Here is a 21,873-nt window from a genome sequence, read left to right as displayed (position 1 = left end):
ATAAATACATACATACATACATACATATACAGGGCTCGACAATAAGGACCGCCTGATGCCGGCCTGTGTTGCCTTTTCACAAAAATTTGGCTGCGACTGTCTGTCAATTGCATGCAAATACAATCTTAGGGTGCTTTCACACATAGACGTTTGTTTCGGAATCTGCACACGCAAACACTGAAAGATAGAGAGTCAAATTAGGGCCGTACGTAATACGTACGAAAACCGTACGTAATACCTACATAGCAGAGCTTGCAAAACTGTGTTTTTTTTGTCGACAACACGAACGTTGTCAACATAACTCACTGAAAATCCAAAATGCTTACACACCGGCGACTTCATTGAAAGAGGAGAGGGTTTAAGTTCTGTCGACGGGTCTCCTGCTTCTGCAGTTTAACAAGCACTTCAACAAGCCTGTTTTTTCCCTCTTGGCAAGCCAAGCTGTTGTGACATGGGGGCGTGGCAGCATCGTCGATTCTATTTTTTGATTCGAAAATCGAAATTGAGCATAAATTTCGATCTATTTCGATTAAAAATCGAAATCGTGACACCCCTAATACACACACACACACATACACGCACGCACGCATACACACACACACACACACACATACATATATATATATATAAATACACACATACATACATATACAGGGTTCGATAATAAGGACCGCCTGATACCGGCCAGTGTTGCCTTGTCACAAAAATTTGGCTGCGACTGTCTGTCTGTGTGCTTAGCCTCGGACAGGTAGTGTGTATGTGTGTGTGGACACACACATACACACGGACAGCAGAGCACACACACATCTAACGGCATCTTAATGAGAGCGCTTTAATGGTCAAATACATGCACATTTGCGCCAGAGCGCGGTGTTTAGTGATCATTCATATTAATCCTGATTTGTGTAATAAACATACTATTTGAGAATCAAAAGACACGTGAAAGAGAAACCATATAAGAGCCGCACTATTCTTAAAGTGACTGCGTGCGATATTCCTGTAGCTGTTTTTATTATTAATCAAACCACAAAAGGATGAAATCCACTCACTGCTTTTGCTCTGACTTTTAAGTTTCATTTTTTTCCTTACAGTGAAGATGCTTAAAACACAGGTTAAACATAACAGATTTTATCACTCATTTCTAATTCATTTCTAAACTGATTTCTTTTATCTTTGCTATGATGACAGCACATTATATTTAACTAGATATTTTTCAAGATACTAGTATTCAGCTTAAAGTGACATTTAAAGGCTTAATTAGAGTAAATAGGCAAGTCATTATGTAACAGTAGTTTCTTTTGCAGAAAATCAAAAATATATTGCTTAAGGCAGATAATAATATTGAGCTATTAAAATAGTTTTCAAAATATTTAAACCTTATTTTTTTCTAGCTGAAATAAAACAAATAAGCCTTTCTTCAGAAGAAAAAAATATTATAGGAAATACTGTAAAAAAATTGCTCTGTTAAACATCATATGGGGAATATTTGTATTTAAAAATAAATTCACAGAAGGACAAATCATTTTGACTTCAACTGATAATCGTTTTGAATAAACGTGAATACAATTATGACCAAAATAATCGTGATTATGAATTTTCCCATAATCGAGCAGCCCTAAGTCGAAAAGCTATGAACTTTTTTTTTTTTTTTTTTTTTTGGTGGGGCCAGTGGAAAAAAATTCTTAGCGTTGAACCATGATATATATATGTTCTATATATATGATATATATTTGTTCTATAGTGAGCCAACACTTATCCTTTTGATTAGCTTTTATTTCCTTTGGGTTGTGCAGTTTAATTCACAGAATTTCTACAAAGTATGTTGTATACTGTAAACTCGCAATGTTTTTTTGTCACATCCGTAACGCATGTTTATTTTCCTTATTTAAAATACAAATGTACAAAATAAAATGTACAAAATAAAAATGTTTACAGATTGATGTTTTTCTTGCTCGTTATATATATATATATATATATATATATATATATATATATATATATATATATATATATATATATATATATATATATATATATATAAATGTTAGCAGACAGAACATTGATTTGTATCCTTTATCATGGAACATTTTACAAAACATGTCTAAAAAGACTGTATGCTGTTGTTGTTGTTTTTTTTTTTACAGAAGTTAGTATGTGGATACTTTACAAAATCATATTTTTCCTTCTTTGCTTGTACTGTGCAGCAGAACACTGATTTCTGTTGTTCTTACCGAACTGCTTTACTTTAAAATTATTAATTCCCAGTCCTCATATGATCTCTTAAATTCTTCAAAGAATGACAATATGAAATATTAATAATAAATAATATACCTAGTTAAGAAATAAATAATAAATACATGTAAATATTAATATATATATAAAAAAGAAAAGAAGTCCTTACTGGTGTACTCTTTCAACAGAATATAGGCATAAGCTCGCTGGCAGAGCCATTCAGCATTATCTGCTTTCTCTCCCAATGCTTCATTTAGTTCCTACAATAAGAGAAAGACACATTATTCCTCATGAGAGAGTATTAAGACAAACTACAAGGTAGACGTTATGTTTATTTCTCAAAAGTCTGAATAATAGCATTGCCACAATAGCGGTGTGGTGAATGATGAATCGCAGATATGCAAAGTTGTAAAGGGACACTTATCTCTCACCTTAAAACACATCTAAACAGACATTGCAAGTCAAATCTACTAAATCTATTCCATATTTGCTTGACTAAATTCTGATAGGTTTAGTTTGAAGGGCACCTATTGTGTCTTGGCTGTCCCTAAAATGCCAAGATCATTTATTATACCCTGAAAAAAATGTTAAATGAATTAATTTTCAATAAAAAAATTCATATTTATTAGATTAGGCATCCCCTCATTGAAGTCCAGGACATACCTATCCAAACAGTGGTGGAAAGATTAGTGGAAATCACATTCAAATTTAAAAGTTGCCATTACCTGCCAAAACACTGAGTGCAATTAGAACTAGTAGTCAAATAATTATGAACAAAAATGAAGTATGAGTGAAAAGTATCCCCGCTAGAAATATCCTCCAACCTGGCTGGGGATTTTTACAGCGGTTAGCATTAAGCATTTTGGTGCATTACCACCAACTTCAGCTCCAGAGTGTAAATCAGAGAATATGCTTACAGACTAAAGTAATGGATATAAATAAAGTACGAACAGCTTAAACACATCACGTCTGAATGTGTGCTTCAATATGCGTGACAGTGCATGCATGACACTACGCAACAGGCAGCAGTGAGGAATATTTGCATTTTAAAGCACCTTATAGGACCTTTAAATACAACCAGAGATGCTGATTTGCTAAGAGTAATCAACGAAACACTGTTACTCCTGTAAACTAAAATGTAAACGACATCAAACGTAAATAAAAGTACACAAATATTATTACTTTTGGTTTTTAAGTAATGCATTACTTTACTCATTACTTGTGATGCACTACGCCCCATACTGGTAATCTGGCAAACTGCTCACAATGTCATAAGTAATTTTAAACGTTTTTCTTTTAAGCTATTTTTAACAGCTGCTACACAAGGAAATATTCTGCTAGACATCAGTAACATTGCGTGTTTAGAGAGAGAGCAAACATCAGACTCAAAGCTGTCAGCAAATGTTATACCAGAATAAGACAAAACAAATAAAAAAATGAATATTTGTAAAACAATAATAAAAAAAGTAAAACTATACAAATATATTTTTTTCATTTAATTAATTATATTTAGAATTTTGTGAAATGAAAAAGAGCTAACATTTTAGACATTGGAAAAAATTATGTTTTGTTAGTGTTGATAATGCAGTTTGTGGGAAACTGATGTTGACTTATTATTAGTATTATTTTTATTTATTTATTATAAATATAGTTTGTGAAAAGAAAAACAGAATCTGCAAAAAAAAAAAAAGAAATGGTATCGGCCAAAAAATTGCAATTGGTTCATCTCTAAATCATAGAGTTCTGTGAGTCCGCAAGAGTTTTCTGACCACTGGAGTTGAGGATTTACAACAATCTGTGCAGAGAAGGGTTGTTGCCAGTCACAGCCTACAAAAGCACTGTCAAAATTAGTATACGTATTTACTTTGTAAAACTTTAGACTTTGATATGAAATTGCATTCCACAGATGTACTGCAACACTACATACCCAATACCGAAAGAAGAAATCCCATTTACCATTTTAAGGCTATTACTATTACATAAAGTACAACAGCATGGATACCAACCCTACCTACGACATCAGATGTGCAAAAAAGATAGCCCAGACATTAAGGGTGGTTAAATGAAAAAGTGGTTAAATGCTCAGTGTTAAACGTTCAGTGTAAAACGTTCAGTGGTTAAATGATGACATGAATGATCCTTTAAAGATTTTTGAGCACTAAACTTCAACATCTGTAGATTGTGTATTTGCGCATATAAAAATAAGTCCATATTTTTTAGGGCAGTTTATAGCTGTTTTTTTTTCTTTATATTTATCCAAAACTATGTTTCTTGATTTGATTTGATTTAATTTCCCATGCTGTCCATACTTTTGAATGTTATGTGTCACAATTATATTGTGTTGTTAAAGGAGGGGAAATAATAATAATAATAATAATAATAATAATAAACTATGTATAATTAAACTAGTAAAGTACAATTACATTGAAAAGCTACTCATTTTTTTGTAATTTTGAGTATTTGTATTATTCAGCAGTAACGTTACATCAGCTCTTAGTAAATTATTACTAAGAGTCATATAAAGTAAGCATAACTGAAGTTCAATAAAAACACGAAACGTTAACGTTAGGCAAACAGAATTATATACATTTAAATAAAAAGCATACCTCAAGGGCCCTCCTAGGATCCTCATCTATGAAACTGTCAGAGTAACGCCTACAAAAAATAATCACATATAATAACGTATGGCACATACATTTTATACACACACACCTACATAGATACATGCAAGCATACATAGGCCTACATATATACATACATACAACTGACAAAATTTCGTACCCGCAAGTTGCCATGGGTCCACTCTTCGTACTTCGTACTTCGTCTGAAACCGCAGAAAGTTCGAGAGGGAACAGCGGCGTTAAAGGAAGTAAATAATTGGGCCTGTCAATCCCACACTACTTCCTTGCTCTTCTTCTTCTGATTTTATAGTGGTTGGCAACCAGATTTTTGGAGCATTACCGCCACCATTTGGATTGGAGTGTGGATTAGGAGTTAACAAAAAATAAATAAAAAAATTAAATAAATAGGTCATTCCTGGCATTCGGTAATATTTCAGTCCCCCATATTTTTTCAAGTGATTGTTGGCTAAAATGACATTTTAAAAGCAATTTTCATTGATTTATTTTGTACATTATAATGAATAAAAAAAATAAATTAATTAATTAAACATATATATATATATATATATATATATATATATATATATATATATATATATATATATATATATATATATATATATATATATATATTAAAAGCATTTTTATCTAAAAAATACATATTTCTGTAATCATGTCCCCGAGGCACTTCCTTGAAATTGCATGTAGAAAAAAGTTAATAAAATGCACAAAGTGTCTATATATATATATATATATATATATATATATATATATATATATATATATATATATATATATATATATATATATATATATATATATTGTATTACAACTATTTATTTGTGTTCTTTTCTGGTGATAGATATTTTTTTATTAAAGATTTTTTTCTATTACAAAAAAGCCTACAAAGTTATGTCCCTCAATATAAGTCACGCTAGCAATTCTTCACCTATAGCATTTTAGACTCCACTCTTAAATGACATCACAGACAGAAAGTGACATCATTCAGCTCTCTTTAACAGCAAATGCAGAAGAAAGCAAGATATATGTTCATTTATTTACGTTTTTTGATATTTATTATAGTTAGAAAGGGTAGAAGCTTAACAATTAAACCCCGTAAAACTAAGATGGAATATGATTAATTTATTTATTTATTTTTTTTTTCCAAACAATATAACATGTTCTTGTTTAATTGCTGCCATGTGGGCCTTCTCTTTTAAACCACACGAGGAGCAGAGGTCATTTTGCTTTAAAAAACTTTTAACTTTAATTAAAAAAACATTTCAGTAAATATATACTTACTATAACTTTTTTTTTTCACAATATTTGTCACATTGTTTTTCACTTACACTTTGACGCAATTTAATGAGATAAAGAGGGTTAAGCTATCAAAAGGTTTAGGAATCCCTAGTTGAATTCCCTGGTGGTCTTCTGCTGCTGTAGCCCTTCCGCCTCAAGGTTGGACGTGTTTGTGTGTTCAGAGATGCTCTTCTGCAGACCTCGAGTGTAACGAGTGGAATAACCTTGGTGTAACGAGTGGTTATTAGAGTTACTGGTGCCTTTCTATCAGCTAAAACCAGTCTGGCCATTCTCCTCTGACCTCTGCATCGACAATGCATTTGCGCCCACAGAACTGCCGCTCACTGGATATTTTCTCCCCTAGAGATTGTGCATAAAAATCCCAGTAGATCAGCAGTTTCTGAAAAACTCAGACCACAGATCATCCCATCTGGCATATCATTTTATTTTTTTTTTATTTTTTTTTTTATCATTATTAAGAATTTTCTTTAACAATTTCATTAAGATGAACTTTTTCTGCTGCAGTTTTTTATGTTCCAAGAATTGTTTGTTTGTTTGTTTGCTTTATTTATAGAGCACATTTAAAAACAACAGATGTTGACCAAAGTGCTTTACAAAACGACCAGCATACAAAATCTATACCTATATACAAAAATTGTGTAAAATATATAAAACAGATTAAAATTAATTAATTACAATCAAAGGCAAGAGACAGAAGGTGATTTTTTAGATGAGACTTAAAAGCACCAAATGAAGAACATGACCGGATCTGTAAAGGCAGACCATTCCACAGTCGGGGGGCTGCAGCAGAAAAAGCCCTGTCACCTCTTGATTTCAACCGCGTTTTGGGGACAACTAGCTGAAATGTGTTTTCAGACCTGATTGGCCTCAATGAAGTGTGCCAGTGAAGAAGCTCAGAAATCTAAGTCGGTGCCAGACCATTCAAACTTTTAAAAACTAGTAGCAATAACTTATATTGAATTCTAAATTGGACTGGGAGCCAGTGAAGAGACAATAAAACTGGTGAGATACTAGAATTTTTTTTTTGTCCCAGTTAAAAGCCTAGCAGCTGCATTTTGAACCAGCTGCAGGCGTGCTATTGATGCCTGTGAAACTCCAGAATACAAAGAGTTACAGTAGTCCAGTCTTGACATAATAAAACATTAATGAAAATTAATTAGTTTCCAGCTCTTTAAAAGAAAGAAAATGCTTCAATTTGGCAATGTTCCTTAATTGATAGAAACCACTTTTGACGACTGAGTTTATTTGCTTGTCAAATTTTAACTCAGTGTCAAAAGTAACTCCAAGATTTTTTACGTGACTGTGGATCTTAGGCTTGATCAAACCTAATTTATTAATTGTAGATTCACAGACACTCGGAGGACCAAACACTACTACTTCAGTTTTTGATTCATTCAAGTGTAAGAAATTACCAGCCAGCCATTCCTTAATCTCGTTAAAACAGGTGAAAAAGGACTGTAAAACTGAATTTTCTCTTATTTTTATAGGCAAGTAAAGCTGAGTATCATCAGCATAGAGGTGGTAGCTTACATTATGCTTCTTGCAAATTGCCGCCAAGGGAAGCATGTAGATAGAGAAAAGAGCTGGGCCCAAAATTGAACCTTGGGGGACACCACACTCCAAATGTGCAGATGAGGAAGAAAAGTTACCCAATTCAATAGAAAAGGTCCTCCCTGAAAGATAAGAACTAAACCAATTTAAAACATTTACTTGAATCCCAGCCCACAATCTTAAACGCTCAATCAAGATATTGTCATGTATTGTGTCAAATGCCGCAGTCAGGTCTAGTAAAATTAGAAGTGCGCATTTTCCAGAATCAACGTCAGAAAAATATCATTAGACACTTTTAGGAGAGCTGTCTCAGTGCTATGCCGTGTCCTAAAACCAGATTAAAATTTGTCAAGAATGTCATTTCCAATTAAGTGACTAGAAAGCTGTTGAAAGACAACTCTCTCTAAGATTTTAGACTGAAAAGACAATTTTGAAATTGGTCGATAGTTTTTTAAATCTGATGAATCCAGATTGGGTTTTTTTAAAAGGCGTTGTACTACAGCATGCTTAAAACAAGAAGGTCCGACTCCACTCAGCAAACTAGAATTCACTATTGATAGAAGGTCTAATCCAACCACCTCCAATACCTGAATGAAAAGATGTGGAGGGATAATATCCAGTGAACAATGGGAGGGCTTCATATGGAGGACCAAGTCCACCAAATCATGTCATCAATAATCAATTAATGTTTTAGACATAATTTACCTGTTGCTCCAGTTTACTGTAAGTTCTGTTCAGCAATATATTTCGTAACATAGGCCTTTATCAGCATTTTAAAAGGTTACTAATGGTCCACTAACCTTCAGCAGTTTACTTTTTTCAATTTTGACTGTAGTTTGGTTTAATGAAGTTTAATTTCATCTCAGCGTGATTAATGCCTTTGCTAAATGTTTTATTAAAATAAATGTGAATAAATTCAAATTCAAATTAAAGTGTCCCCTCAACCCTGTTATGGTCTTCAACACCATCACTATATTCTCAATCTTATGAAATTAATATTTTTTGGAAAATAAAATAAGGAAAACAATTGAATATAGAAAAAAATCTTGCTGAATACCAACCGCCATGTTAAGGTCTAACATTGTAAATGTGTGGTTTGGGTCAGACATCTAAATTTAAATATATTTTTTTAGAAAAATTAAGAGACCACAGAATGCAAAAAGCTTTTTAAAATACTATTATTAACGACTCAACTTTGTCCGTTACGGGGTTGAGAATAATGGGTGTCCAAATAAGAATAAAACAGAAAAAAGCTTTATGCCTGGGGTGGGACGATATGATTTTTTGAAAATACTTTAGTTTTAACCATACCTTTCGATTTCCGACTTGCTGTACTGCTTGTTTTGACAATTTGTCTGCCAACTCATTCTCACGGACACCTACACTACCGGTCAGAAGCTTGGGGTCAGCTTTAGTAATGTTTTATACTTCCAAAAAGCATTTGACACGGTTAGTCATAATTTTATTGTTAGTGTATTAAATCTTTTTTAATTTTAACAACTATTTTATCAAGCAGTAAAAAACTTTGTATGTAAAAGGAAATAGCTGTATTAAACTTACATCTGAAACAACACCCACATATTTGATACATAAAAGAATAAGACGGTTTCCCTGTTTCCCCCTTTCCCCCTTTCTTTTTTATTAGTGACTCAGATTTTTTGTTTAATGGTAATACAAAACAAAGCAAAGCATTTAAAGGCATTACATTACATCACATGATAAGGAGATTAAAATCTCACAATATGTAGATGATACCACCCTGTTTTAAAGGAACATGCAAAGGTACCTAAACCATTAAAAATCATTAAAAGTTTCTCTTAAATATCTGATCTGTATCTTAATATTTCAAAATGTGAGATAATATCTTTAAAACATAAATAAAAAGAAATATGTAAAATAAATTAAAAAGAATATTTAAACTAAAAATTTTCTACAGAACTTAATGTTAACCCATTGTAGCGTACAGTCCACAGATAAAATTACTTATTGATTTTATCACGGTTTGGGTTTAGTCGACAGGACGGTTTTACGACTCCTGGCTCCAAGAAGTCTGGATTTTCGTGACAGCTTAAGTAATCTAGGGAGACTGGAGAGAGAGAAGTCTGGAACTTCAAAGACATTCCTGCCCAAATACACACACACACACACACACACACACACACACACCCACGAAGCTGTCCCGACACAAAGAAAATGAACTCAAAAAAAATCCTGAACCAGCACAAGACTAAAGTGTTATGTTTTGTAAACTTTGTATCTAATTTCTGACTTTTCTTACCTGTGTAACCTCTCTTATAACCTGTATGCATGTTCCCTTTAGGCCTTTTTAAAGCATAAATAATATGAGGATGTGAAAATCATGTTGATGTACTTTTAAACCCCCCCATGTTTGGTACCGATGGGTTTCTGCTGACATTTTACAACACATAATGCATAGAGCAAGACCATAACTAGCATTGCTTTATTCTTTAATTCCCTGTATTAAACGCCTGTCCGCATGCTTTGGGCAGACACTCAAATTTGCATACGAGCAGCCTCGAGACAAAGGAAGGATTCGCGCTAAAACTTTCCGCTGAAACCATTGGTCAGAATGCTGAACGGGTTGTCACATGACCCGCTGGTATAACCAGACTTTACCCCAAACATCCTCGGAGAAGGTCTGAACAAAGAACTCACAAAAAGGTGGCCTTCGGGCCACGCGACTCTTCTAAACCGCATGGACTTTTTCCCGCCACGCTTTTCTTTATTTTCCGGCAAAGTAAACTCATTTAAAGTTTGCCATTGCGTTCCTCAGAACTGTATTACAAACTCAACGCATCAAGAAGGACATAAAAGGAGTTTCATCAGGACGGAAGCATAAAGAGAGGGACCCCAGACATTAAGTCCAGGTACTTTTAGTTATGCGATTAAGCTGTGCCCCTTTTATCAAAAAGGTGTTTTTTATAATCTTGGTGGTCCTTAATGGTGCGTGTGGAACTGAAAGTTTTGTCACTCTTTTATCTGAAATCTCTATTTCCAAGCTTTACTATTTCTCTTTGTTGTTACACGTTCTATAGACCCGATATCTCCACGTGTTTTACCTTTGTTCTGTGTTTAATGTATGTTTGTGCGTTTGTTTGTTCGTTACGTCTGACTAGTCAATAAATTCCATTATAATCAAATGAATTGTATGGATTGCCTCACGAGAAAATGTCACTGAAATACAGATTCCCCTGCCTTGCTATTGTTTAAAACTTTTGAATGATTAACATACTTCGCAAGAAGTAGCAATTAAATTCCCTTTTTCTAAATGAATAGATTATTACCGTGTCCGCTCGGAAGAGCGGCGGCTTTGCTTGTGTTTGTTTGGTCAAATTAACAATAAATTGATCCGGAATATTAATGATTAATAATAATTCATTATTGTTGATAATTAATATTCATAATCTGGGAATCCGCTCAGTCGCGCGAGCATGATTATATACAATCATATGTTTGTTTGACCAAGCTGACTGAAGCTTAAGCCGGAATATTAATAATTAAGAATAAACCGTTAATGTTGATTATTAATATTCATAAAATGAGCTAATTTCTGTTACACCATTTACAGACATTATTAAAAAAAAAGTTTAATTCTTGGTTAGCTAGAGACTTTTCTTTTACTGGTCTGGTGCTATTATCAAAAGCAAAGAGGCTTTCAAGATTAGTGACTGAGGTTTAGTGGTTACCTACTTCACTTCATTTAATCAGACATTAAAACTAAATTGGCTAAAAAGAAAACCTGATTCAATATGGAATATTTTTCCCAAATTTATTATTTATAAAATTGGAGGTATTGCTTTTCTGTTACAAAGCCCCTGCTCGGAGGAGCAAACGAGGGATGGTCTGTAAAAAAATTGCATAAAAATGGGAGTGTCAATTTGGGCATGCACTGATTTTTACGCACACACACACACGTTTGTTTTTGTGAAAAGTGGGGACATTACATAGGTTTCCATTCATTTTATACTGTCCAAACCGTATATTATATTGCCCTCACCCCACCCCACCCCTAAACCCAGCCATCACAGGAGACTGTGTGCAGCTTTACTTTCTGATTAAACTCATTCTGTAGAATTTATAAGCATTTTGAGAAATGAGGACGTCACCAATGTCCTCATATTTCACCTTCTTTTTGTAATACCTGTGTCATACCCATGTCATTATACAGATTTGTGTCCTGATATGTCACAAAAACAAGTACACACACACACACAAACACACACACACACACACACACACACACACACACACACACAGGGGAGAAAGACTGACTGTGTTTACATGGACATCAGTAATCGAATTATTTGACAAATTATTAAATAGTGGACTTTAACTGCAGTTTGGTTCTTTCATTCAGGGAATTCATTCATCCCCCTCGTGACAAACCAGATATTTGATTTGAGGAACTGCTCTAAGCGTGTATTTTTCATGGAATGTTTGATACCGCACAGCGAATGAGAGAAAAAAAACGCTGCATTTCTCGGTAACTTAGATGCATTCAGTAGGTAGCGTCTGAAAGCTGTGTGTGCTATTCCTGTCACAAAATGCGGCGAAATCCTACACGACGCTAAGTTTGATTGTGGCGCTAACATGTTTACACTCTGAGTATTAGTTAGCTTGATACAAACTAACTTTGCCATCTGAATAAACAAAGACCACTGGTCGCTCACTTACCAAATCTGTAGAGTTAGGACAATCAACAGCAACTAGGCCGCGTCTTTATTAAGAGGAGACAAAAACCAAATCGAATCTCACCATTTCTAGATGAGAAAAGCTCTTGGGTAAACAATGTTCCTTAGACACGTATTGTTGTTGAGCGTGCACTGTCCAGCTGGGCTCTTATAGAGAGAAAATGAAAACAAAACCTTCAGTGCAGCAAATTATAAAAGCAACACTGCACACTTGTTTTGATAACACAACGTGGCGTCTCTCTGCCATCTGAACACTTTAACATTAATGAATATCAATGTAGTTGCACAATAGAGTGCGCTGACAGGTCTTACCCGTGCATTAATGCAGCACACTCAGAGAAGGCAGTCACAGGTACAGATGTCCAGTCTACACGCTGGAATACACGCTACGATCTCATGGTAGTAATTAAAGTGAATCACTGAAGTGACTGCATTTTGGAACAGAGATGAGGTTCTCAAGGTAAATGCGTACCTTGGCACAAAGGGTCAAACAACAAAAAATAAGGTCAAAAATCTTGGTGTGCCTCTAGAGTCAGATCTGAGTTTCAATAGTCATGTCAAAGCAGTTAGTAAATCAGCATACTATCATCTCAAAAACATTGCAAGATTTAGATGCTTTGTTTCCAGTGAAGACTTAAAGAAACTTGTTTATGCTTTTATCAGCAGCAGGGTGGATTACTGTAACTGCCTCCTCACCGGTCTTCCCAAAAAGACAGAAAGTTGCAGCTCATCCAGAACGCTACTGCCAGGATTCTGACCACAACCAGCAAATCAGGGAACATCACACCTGTCCTCAGGTTTTTACACTGGCTTCCAGTTACATTCTGAATAGATTTTAAAGTATTGTGGAATTTTGAGATCTCAGGACCATTTGCTTTTCCTGAGTGGGTTCACCTGTGGTCCACTTTAAATGCTTGTGTGCAGGAAAGAGACGTGAGTTCCGAGGTGGTGACTTTTGGGTTCCGCTGGGCTGTCTCTCGGGGGCAATATGCCCTCCGGAGATGAAGATAGTTAGTTAGACAGTGTCGCGACTGTCAGTGACCACCTGAGGGCGCTGTAGTTCAATGGACACTGAGTGGAATTACAGCGCCCAAAAAACTACATTTCCATACATTCTTTCGCGCACACACCCGGTCTGTCATCTACACTGATTTACAACCTCAGTTGTCTCTGTTTCCCCGTTGATTACCTGGACTATATATTCAACCATTCCACCTCTGTTTGTTAGTTGGTCGTTGTCGTTCCTGTTGGTATGTTCCCTGATTCCAGTTTATGTCCTGTTCTTGTGCTAAAGTCTAGTTCTAGTTTAGTCTGTTTGAGTTCCTAGTTTGTTTGTCTATCTTGTCTCCGTATTCCAGTATGTTTAGTATTTCGAGTTTTTGATTCCTGAGCCCTGTCTCCGTTTTGTGTTTCTTGTTTTGTTGTTTATTTGTACTTTGCACTTTGGACACCTTGTTTTTTGTTTGATGCACATTGTAAATAAACTGCACTTGGATTTTACACCCGCTTTTGTTACTGTTTTGATCACTCTAACGTGACAGAGTTGGTCGTTCTCGGGCTCAGGAATCAAAAACTAGAAATACTAAACTTTTTGGAATATGGACACAAGATAGACAAACAAACTAGGAACTCAAACAGACTAAACTAGAACTAGACTTTAGCACAAGAACAGGATATAAACTGGAATCAGGGAACATACCAACAGGAACGACAACGACCAACTAACAAACAGAGGTGGAATGGTTGAATATATAGTCCAGGTAATCAACAGGGAAACAGAGACAGCTGAGGTTGTAAATCAATGTAGATGACAGACCGGGTGTGTGCGCGAAAGAATGTATGGAAATATAGTTTTTTGGGAGCTGTAGTTCCACTCAGTGTCCATTGAACTACAGCGCCCTCAGGTGGTCACTGACAGTCGTGACAGACAGGGCTTCATATGTAAGATAGTTGAGTTAGGGGGGTAATAAATGTTTAGCTGACCACCACCTTAGCCTAAGCCTCTCTCCTGATCAAGTCATGTGTTGGAGTGAATCGTGGAGTCCAGCCCCGCCTTCTTTCCACATTTTATGAATGAACTGAGTATCCTGGCCCCGCCTCCAGTCTGAGGATAAACGAATCCTATAGCGTGCCTGATCATAGAAGTTTTGCTCTTTCCTACTTTGTATGATTACGCTGGTGCCTTTTTCCTTGGCTGAGTCTCAAAGGCTGTGTGGAGGCAAATGTGACATCATCGCGGAGTTTGCGGATGTTCGCTTTGGGTGCGCATGACATGATTTTGACTGGTGGTGCGCACAGCATTTTTTGAGATTCGAGCAAACAGTGCACGCGGCCCCACATTTGATTTGAATTGAATATAAAACACTCTGAAAAGATTTTGTCTAAAACAGTACGACTGTACAGACATCTTTATGATCCGTGATCATAGATACAACCTAATGATCAATAATTCCTGGCTAGAAATTGCAACAGCCGTGGAAAAGGAGAGTTTTTGTTAAAAGGTTTAGAAAAACCTGAGGGAAAAGTTTTTAAAAAACAAAAGAGGCCATGGCAAAAGTGAGCCAGGTACACAATAACAGAAATATGTTTTTCTACCAGTCATAGATTTTACACTTATGCATATATAAATTTGATATACAATTGTGAATTTAAAACAAATTAATAGTTAAAATTATAATTAAGGAACAAATAATTTCTTTGATAACTGGAAAGAAATATTTAAACGTATCGGTTTACAATATACTGATGGCCTGTTTGTCTAGGTTTTATTGGTGATAACTGTCAGGAATGTTGGACCACTATTGTCTTTTTTGCTTAAGTATAGGACAGAAACTAGCCAGACAGTAATGTGTGAATTGTGGAGTGTACTAAATCTAAAAACAAACAAACAAAAAAAAAACATCTGTATTTTTAAGTAAGTGTGCTCTTTTATTTTGCTTTCATTCTTGCCATAATACAAAATAAAACTGTAGAGCAACCCATGTTCTATTGTCATTAATATTTTAATAAAACTTTAATAGGTAAAACTGTCCGAGATGTGAACAAAAGAAAGTAATGCATCAAAGTTTGATTGAAAAAATCTTGAATTGTTATAAAAATCCTTATACTCATTGAAATGATTTATAAAAACAATAAAAATAATTTGCTTAAAAATACTGAATAATATTTATGATATAATGTAGTTCAGGAAATTTTCTACTTCTCTGTTTATCCATCTGATTTTAATTTCTTTTGACCGCCCCCTGTCGTTTTAAAGAATATCACAACGGCGAACGCGGCGAGTATAAAAGCCGCGCAAGGCGAAAGTATAAATCCAGCTTAATGCTGCATTTACACCAGACGCGGAAGAAGCATCAAGCCTGAGTTATTTATATGTTAAGTCAATGCAAAGATCCTGTGACACGATACGCACGAATTGTACGTTAACCAATCATGAGCATGCTCTTGTGGGGGCGTGATTATGACATTGCGCCTGTTGTTGGTGTCCTCTTGCCTACACCAACAACAGTTCATCAAACTGGGCTCGGCTCAGTCAGAAGCACCACTGAATGCTTCCATCATCAAGGTTAAGTTTCTGAGCTTCTGAGAGTTTATGAGCTCACAGAGCTGGGTGCACCTTTGAAAGGATCCAGTGCACTCAGGCACGGTTCCAAACGAATCAACGCTGTTTTTCAGCCTTCATAAAGCACAAAAACACAGTTATTTTCTCAATAATATCCATGTCAGCTACAGTCAATGGGCAGAAAGAAGCACTGCCCATGACACAAATCCTCGTCTGTTCTGAAGTGAATTTGATGCGCGAATGAAGCGGATTTGAAGCATGAATGAAGCGGATTTGATGCATGAATGAAGCGGATTTTGATACACAAATGAAGCGAGTAAACTCAAATGTTAAAACAGTATAATGCTGCAGTCACACTAGAGTTTGAGCTTGCGAAATTCTGTCGTACAGCGCTGCAAAAAGGAGAAGGATTGAACAAGATGATAAGACATTAAAAAAAGCGAGCAATTGCTCCATATTTTAAATTCCTGTACAGAGAGGAATTTGATCCTCGATTGGTCTCACGCAGTCAAGTGATGCGATTTCGCAGGTCAGAGTTCACCAAGCTTGAACTTTTCAATGCAGTGAAGTGCGAAACTTGCCGCACGACCTTGCGTTTCCTGTCTGACGCATGCGTATGAATGGTAGTCTATGGGGAGAAAAGTGCAGTGTGACTGCAGCTTTATTCAGTGTTAAGCGCACACACCACAGCTATAAAAAAGGTATTATCAATGAAGTGCAGATATTACAAGTCATTATGGCAACATCTAAAACAAAGAGATCAGCATTTGTTTTCTCCAGCTGAAGTTGATGTGCTCATGCACAGTTATAACAAATATGACCATATATTTAAAAAAAAGCAACACCACTGCATCGGTTAAACAGAAATAGTTAGCATGGGAAAGCATAGCTGCTCAAGTTAATGCGTAAGTTTACATTTAAAATTTTTAAGGTAAATGATAAATCCCTTCACCCCATTTTTCACTTGGCTCGATCAACCCCCTGCTGACTGTTTATTGGGCTGAACCAAAATGAACATGCAAGACACAGACTAGTTGTCAACTACTGAGTGTAGCAGATGTGGTAAAACAAGACTATAATAACAGAAAATTCCCAGCAATGAACACAGAATGCAGGAAGTGTAAATGAAAAGGGCACTGGGCTAGAATGTGCAAACCAAAGGCTGTAAGGCAGGTGACAACAAATGAGCTGAGTAAAGAGAACTTCTACTACAAAAAAAGCAAATGAAAGTCTAAATAGACAGTGTCACTTAAGGTGATACCCCAATACCCTTTAATATAGACACAGGGTGGTTGTTAATGTAATAAACACTTTAACATTTGAAAAACTTACCCCAAGATAAGTCTGGATTTTAAAAAATTCCACAGTGTAATGAAAGCAGTTTGTTGATGATTTTTATCACTCCAATGGGGCGCTATTGTTCCAGGAGACTACCGTTTGGTATCAGCATAGCCCCAGAAATCTTTCAAAGGAAAATGAATGAACTTTTAGCAGACATGGAAGGAGTTGCAATGTATATGGATGACGTGATTGTTTATGGGAAAAACATGGAAGAGAATGACAGCAACTTAACCAGAGTGTTAAAAAGGATGGAAAATGTGGGTCTTAAATTGAACATGGAGAAATGCGTATTCAGGAAAGTGGAAGTGAAGTTCCCTGCACATGTAGTGGATGCTCAAGATGACAGAGCAGACCCAGAAAAAGTGTGTGCGATAAGTGACTTCAAATTAATCACTGATCACAAGCCGTTAATACCATTGATTAACAGTAAGGACCTAGACACAGTGCCAGTGAGGTGTCAGAGACTTATGATGAGACTCATGTGGTTCAATGCAAAAGCAGAATACGCACCAGACAAAAGTTTGGTCGTTGCAGATGCACTGTCCGGAAGCCCACTGAATACTACAGAGGAGACACAGAAGGATAAACAATTACAGATGGTGGAAAGATAAATTGTGAATGGATGACAAGAATACAACAAAAATGTTCCCAGCAGTCCACAGAGTTTTTACAAATTAAAAGACTCTTTGTCAGCAACTGAGGGGTTAATAGTCCTAGGGAATCGTAAAGTAATTCCTAATTTAATGAGACAGAAGATGCTCAGCAGAATTCACGATGGACACCAAGGCTTATTAAAGTGCAGAGCGCATGCTCAAGAGACTACATGGTGGCCTGTCAACACTGGATCTGTGTATGCATTAAGGAAAACAATATCTAGTGACTACTAGATACAATGATCCGGTACCAGCCCTTATGTATTTTTGACCTACACCTACAGGTGTTAGCCCGGCAGAATTGCTCATGGGCAGGAAAATAGGCGAGGCGTAGTACTCAAATCTTATTTTTTGTTAGATCTGATTTTTTTGCATGGCTGTTCACACTGCTCTTATAAATAAGAGACCCGCATGCACAAAAGTACATTACGGAGAGCACAAAATGTCTAGTTATGCACACAATGTGCATACTGCATGAGTGAACTCATGAAGGGTTAATGAGAAGCTGCAGACTGAACTGTAAAGGCAGAGTTGGCTTATCTCTGTTTGCAGAGTTATTTAATGTTACTTCATTATAAACAACAGACATGTGCTCAAGCACCTGCCCTTTTTTCTCTCAGAGAGAAAGTTCGCCCTCCTTTGCACACGGATACCCTATCCGCAACACTCACGATGCTCTTCGGCTTCGCGATCAAATCAACCCATGCCTTAATTGGTAACACTTTACAGTAAGGTTCATTAGTTAATGCATTTACTAACATGAACTAATCATGAACAACACATGTACAGCATTTATTAATCATAATTGAACATTTACTAATGCATTGTTAAACATCCAAGTCCATGCTTGTTAACATTAGTTAATGCACCATGAGTTAACATGAACTAACAATGAACAACGTTTTTTTCATTAACTAACGTTAACTAACATGAACAAATACAGTAACATATTTATTGTTCATTATTTGTTCATGTTAGTAAATGCATTAATTAACATTACCTAATGAACCTTATTGTAAAGTGTGACCCCTTAATTGTTAATCAGATTAGTTAACAAGCACCAGTTTTACCTTTAAAATCTTTTTCAACTTGAACAACCAACTTTCTGGGGTAAAGTAATCTTCCTGTGTGCTATTCTATTATGCTACTGAGGAGTAGAGGATGTTTGCAGCACAGAATGATGACGCATGTCGCCCGAAGATTATGTAAAAGTCACAGGAAATCTGACATACCCGTCACACTGCAGTAGCATTGCAAAACATCAGATCTGTGTCTGATTTAAGACTACAGTACATATGAAAGTGGCACAAATCTGAATTGAAAAGATCAAATTCCATGCGGTTTGGGCTGTTCACACTGTCATTACCTGAGTCATATGAGGGAGAAAAAAAATCAGATTCGGGCCACACTTGCCTGCAGTGTGAATGTAGCCATACATACCTTACCCACCTTACCTACAAACTTAAAACCAAAGTGGCCAAACAAATCAAGCACAAAAGAGAGAGACAAAGCAGCAAAAGAAAAACAAGCATACTGCTTTAACAGGTGACATGGTGTGATGGAATTACCAGTACTTAAACCAGGGGGATTCGGTCTTGTTGAAGTTAGACAATAAAGCCAAGTGGAAAGGACCTTCTATTATGTTAGAAGAGAGTGTGACCTTAAGGTCATATTCAGTCTTCAGTGAAACTGTCACGGTTGTGGATCTATCTGCTCTTCCATGATGTGTCTGCGTGGTGCGATTGTTTATTTGTGTTTGCGGTGTGTGTTTGCGTTTGTCTCTGTGTTTGTTTGAGTCGCGTGGCTGTCGGTGTTGTTGTTGTTTTCATGTTATCAGCTGGGCGGTCACATGATCATGGTCATCGGTCGCCTAGCACCGCTCAGCTGATTATTGCGCTCCAGGTGTAGCGCATTTACTGTGGCTATAAATGTTCAGCGTTCCTGTCTCACCTTGTCAGTTCGTTGTCCTCACTTGTCTCTGTGTCCTTTGTCAGGCTCTCCCCGTTGAGTTCGCTGGTTAGTGTGCTGGTTGAAGTTTCTCCTCCGATGATCTTTTGATTCGCTCTGTTGACGGAGATTGGAGTGCTCCCCGATGAACTTTTGATACGCTCTGTTGACGGAGATTGAGGTTCTTCCTGATGAACTCTTTATTCTCTGTTGACTGTGATTATTTGCTTCTACGACCTTCGACTTCCAGCCACCCAGTCTCTCTGTGTTATTTTTGTGTGCATTAATAAAACTGTCACTTGCACTTGGGTTCCTTCGTCATCTTTGACTTGTGACAGAACGAACTGACCAGTATGGACCCAGCAAGTACATCGGAAGTTCAGGAGATCCTGTCTCGCAGCATCGCTCGCCTAGACCATCAAGACCAACAGATGAAGGTAACCAGTCAGGCCATTCAAGCGCTTGTTAACCAGGTCTCCGAACTCACCACTCAAGTCCAGCGTCTCAGCACGGGTCTCGCTGCCGGATCCGCTCGGCCACCTCCTCCTGTTGATCCACCAGCCAGCCCAGCTGTTATCGAAACCCGCTCCACCGAACCACGACTACCTCCGCCGCAGAGTTACGCGGGCGAACCCCATTTATGTCGAGCCTTCCTGGCAAAATGTTCGCTATACATCGCTCTCCAGCCCTCGTCTTTTCCCAGCGAGCAGAGCAAAGTAGCCTTTTTGATCAACCTGCTAACAGGTAAAGCGGCATTATGGGGAACTACGGTTTGGGAGAACAAGAATCCCTGTTGTAACACCTTCAAAGCCTTTTCAGAAGAACTTAAAGTGGTGTTTGATCAAGCGGCTTCGGGCAGAGAAGCGTCCAGAAAGCTGGCAGAGCTCCGTCAGGGAGATCAGAGCGTGGTGGACTATTCAATTGAGTTTCGTACGCTGGCAGCGGAGTGTGGCTGGAACAGCGAGGCGCAGTGGGACATGTTTTTTCATGGATTAGCGGAACACATCAAGGACGAGATCTACGCGCTGGAGTTGCCGAAAACACTCGAAGGTCTCATTAATCTGGCTGTTAGAGTGGAAAATCGTCTCCAACGCAGACATTTTCACAAGGAGCCCCGTCTTCAGCGCCTGGCTTCGCAGACCTGTTTTCAAGAGGCAACGCCCCCTGAATCGGAGCCCGAACCCATGCAGATGGGAAGGTTTCGTCTTTCTGCTGAGGAGAGACGTCGTCGCCGTTCTGGGGGTTTGTGTATGTACTGTGGAGTTGGGGGTCATTTTGTGGCTTTTTGTCCGGCCAAAAATGATAAGCCATCTATGGGTAAGAGTTTATTGGTGGGTGAAATTATGCCTAAAAAGAACTCTGCTAATATGACTTCATTACCTATCAAACTGTGTTTTAACTCCACTTCTCACACATGCCACGCCCTCATCGACTCCGGAGCCGAGGGGAATTTTATTGATTCTAAATTAGCGAACAGTCTGAAGATCCCTATTTTTCCTCTTTCCTCTCCTATAGCGGTGCACGCTCTTAGTGGATTGTCTCTTCCGACCATCACACACATTACTGCTCCTATAAGACTCATTACTTCTGGAAATCACACAGAACTCATTACATTTTTTCTCACTGACACTATTGATACTTCTGTTATTTTGGGACATCCGTGGTTAGTCTTACATAAACCTCACATTAATTGGGGTCATAATGCAGTTTTTTCCTGGAGTGAGAGCTGTCATGAATCTTGTTTATTGTCTGCCTGTCCTAATGTTCCTTGTTCTGTGTTTCAGGAGGAGCAGGTGGATCTGTCAAACGTGCCTCGTGAGTACCACGACCTGAAGAGAGTGTTCAGTAAGTCTCGGGCTGCTTCTCTACCTCCTCACCGTCCCTATGACTGTGCTATAGACTTATTGCCAGGTACGTCTCCGCCTAAGGGCAAG

The 21,873-nt window shown here is 37.1% G+C and overlaps 1 protein-coding gene across 2 annotated transcripts in view; it reads right to left on the bottom strand.

Moving 5' to 3' along the window:
* sugt1 (SGT1 homolog, MIS12 kinetochore complex assembly cochaperone) overlaps window positions 1–5,131 on the bottom strand; it is a 42,168-nt gene extending 37,037 nt beyond the window's left edge. The window contains 3 exon segments of one of the 2 annotated variants that reach the window (NM_001007361.1): window positions 2,402–2,492; window positions 4,839–4,887; window positions 5,014–5,131. In NM_001007361.1, coding sequence (NP_001007362.1) covers window positions 2,402–2,492; window positions 4,839–4,887; window positions 5,014–5,027 — 154 coding nt within the window. In that variant the 5' untranslated portion in view covers window positions 5,028–5,131. 2 annotated transcript variants of the gene reach the window in all.
* Between the last annotated feature and the right edge of the window lie 16,742 nt (window positions 5,132–21,873).

This window comes from Danio rerio, chromosome 1 (assembly GCF_052040795.2).
Source record: "Danio rerio strain M-AB ecotype USA chromosome 1, GRCz13ab, whole genome shotgun sequence".
Classification (NCBI taxonomy): domain Eukaryota; kingdom Metazoa; phylum Chordata; class Actinopteri; order Cypriniformes; family Danionidae; genus Danio; species Danio rerio.
The sequence above is the reverse complement of the archived record's forward strand: the minus strand, read 5'-3'. Positions and strand labels throughout refer to the sequence as shown.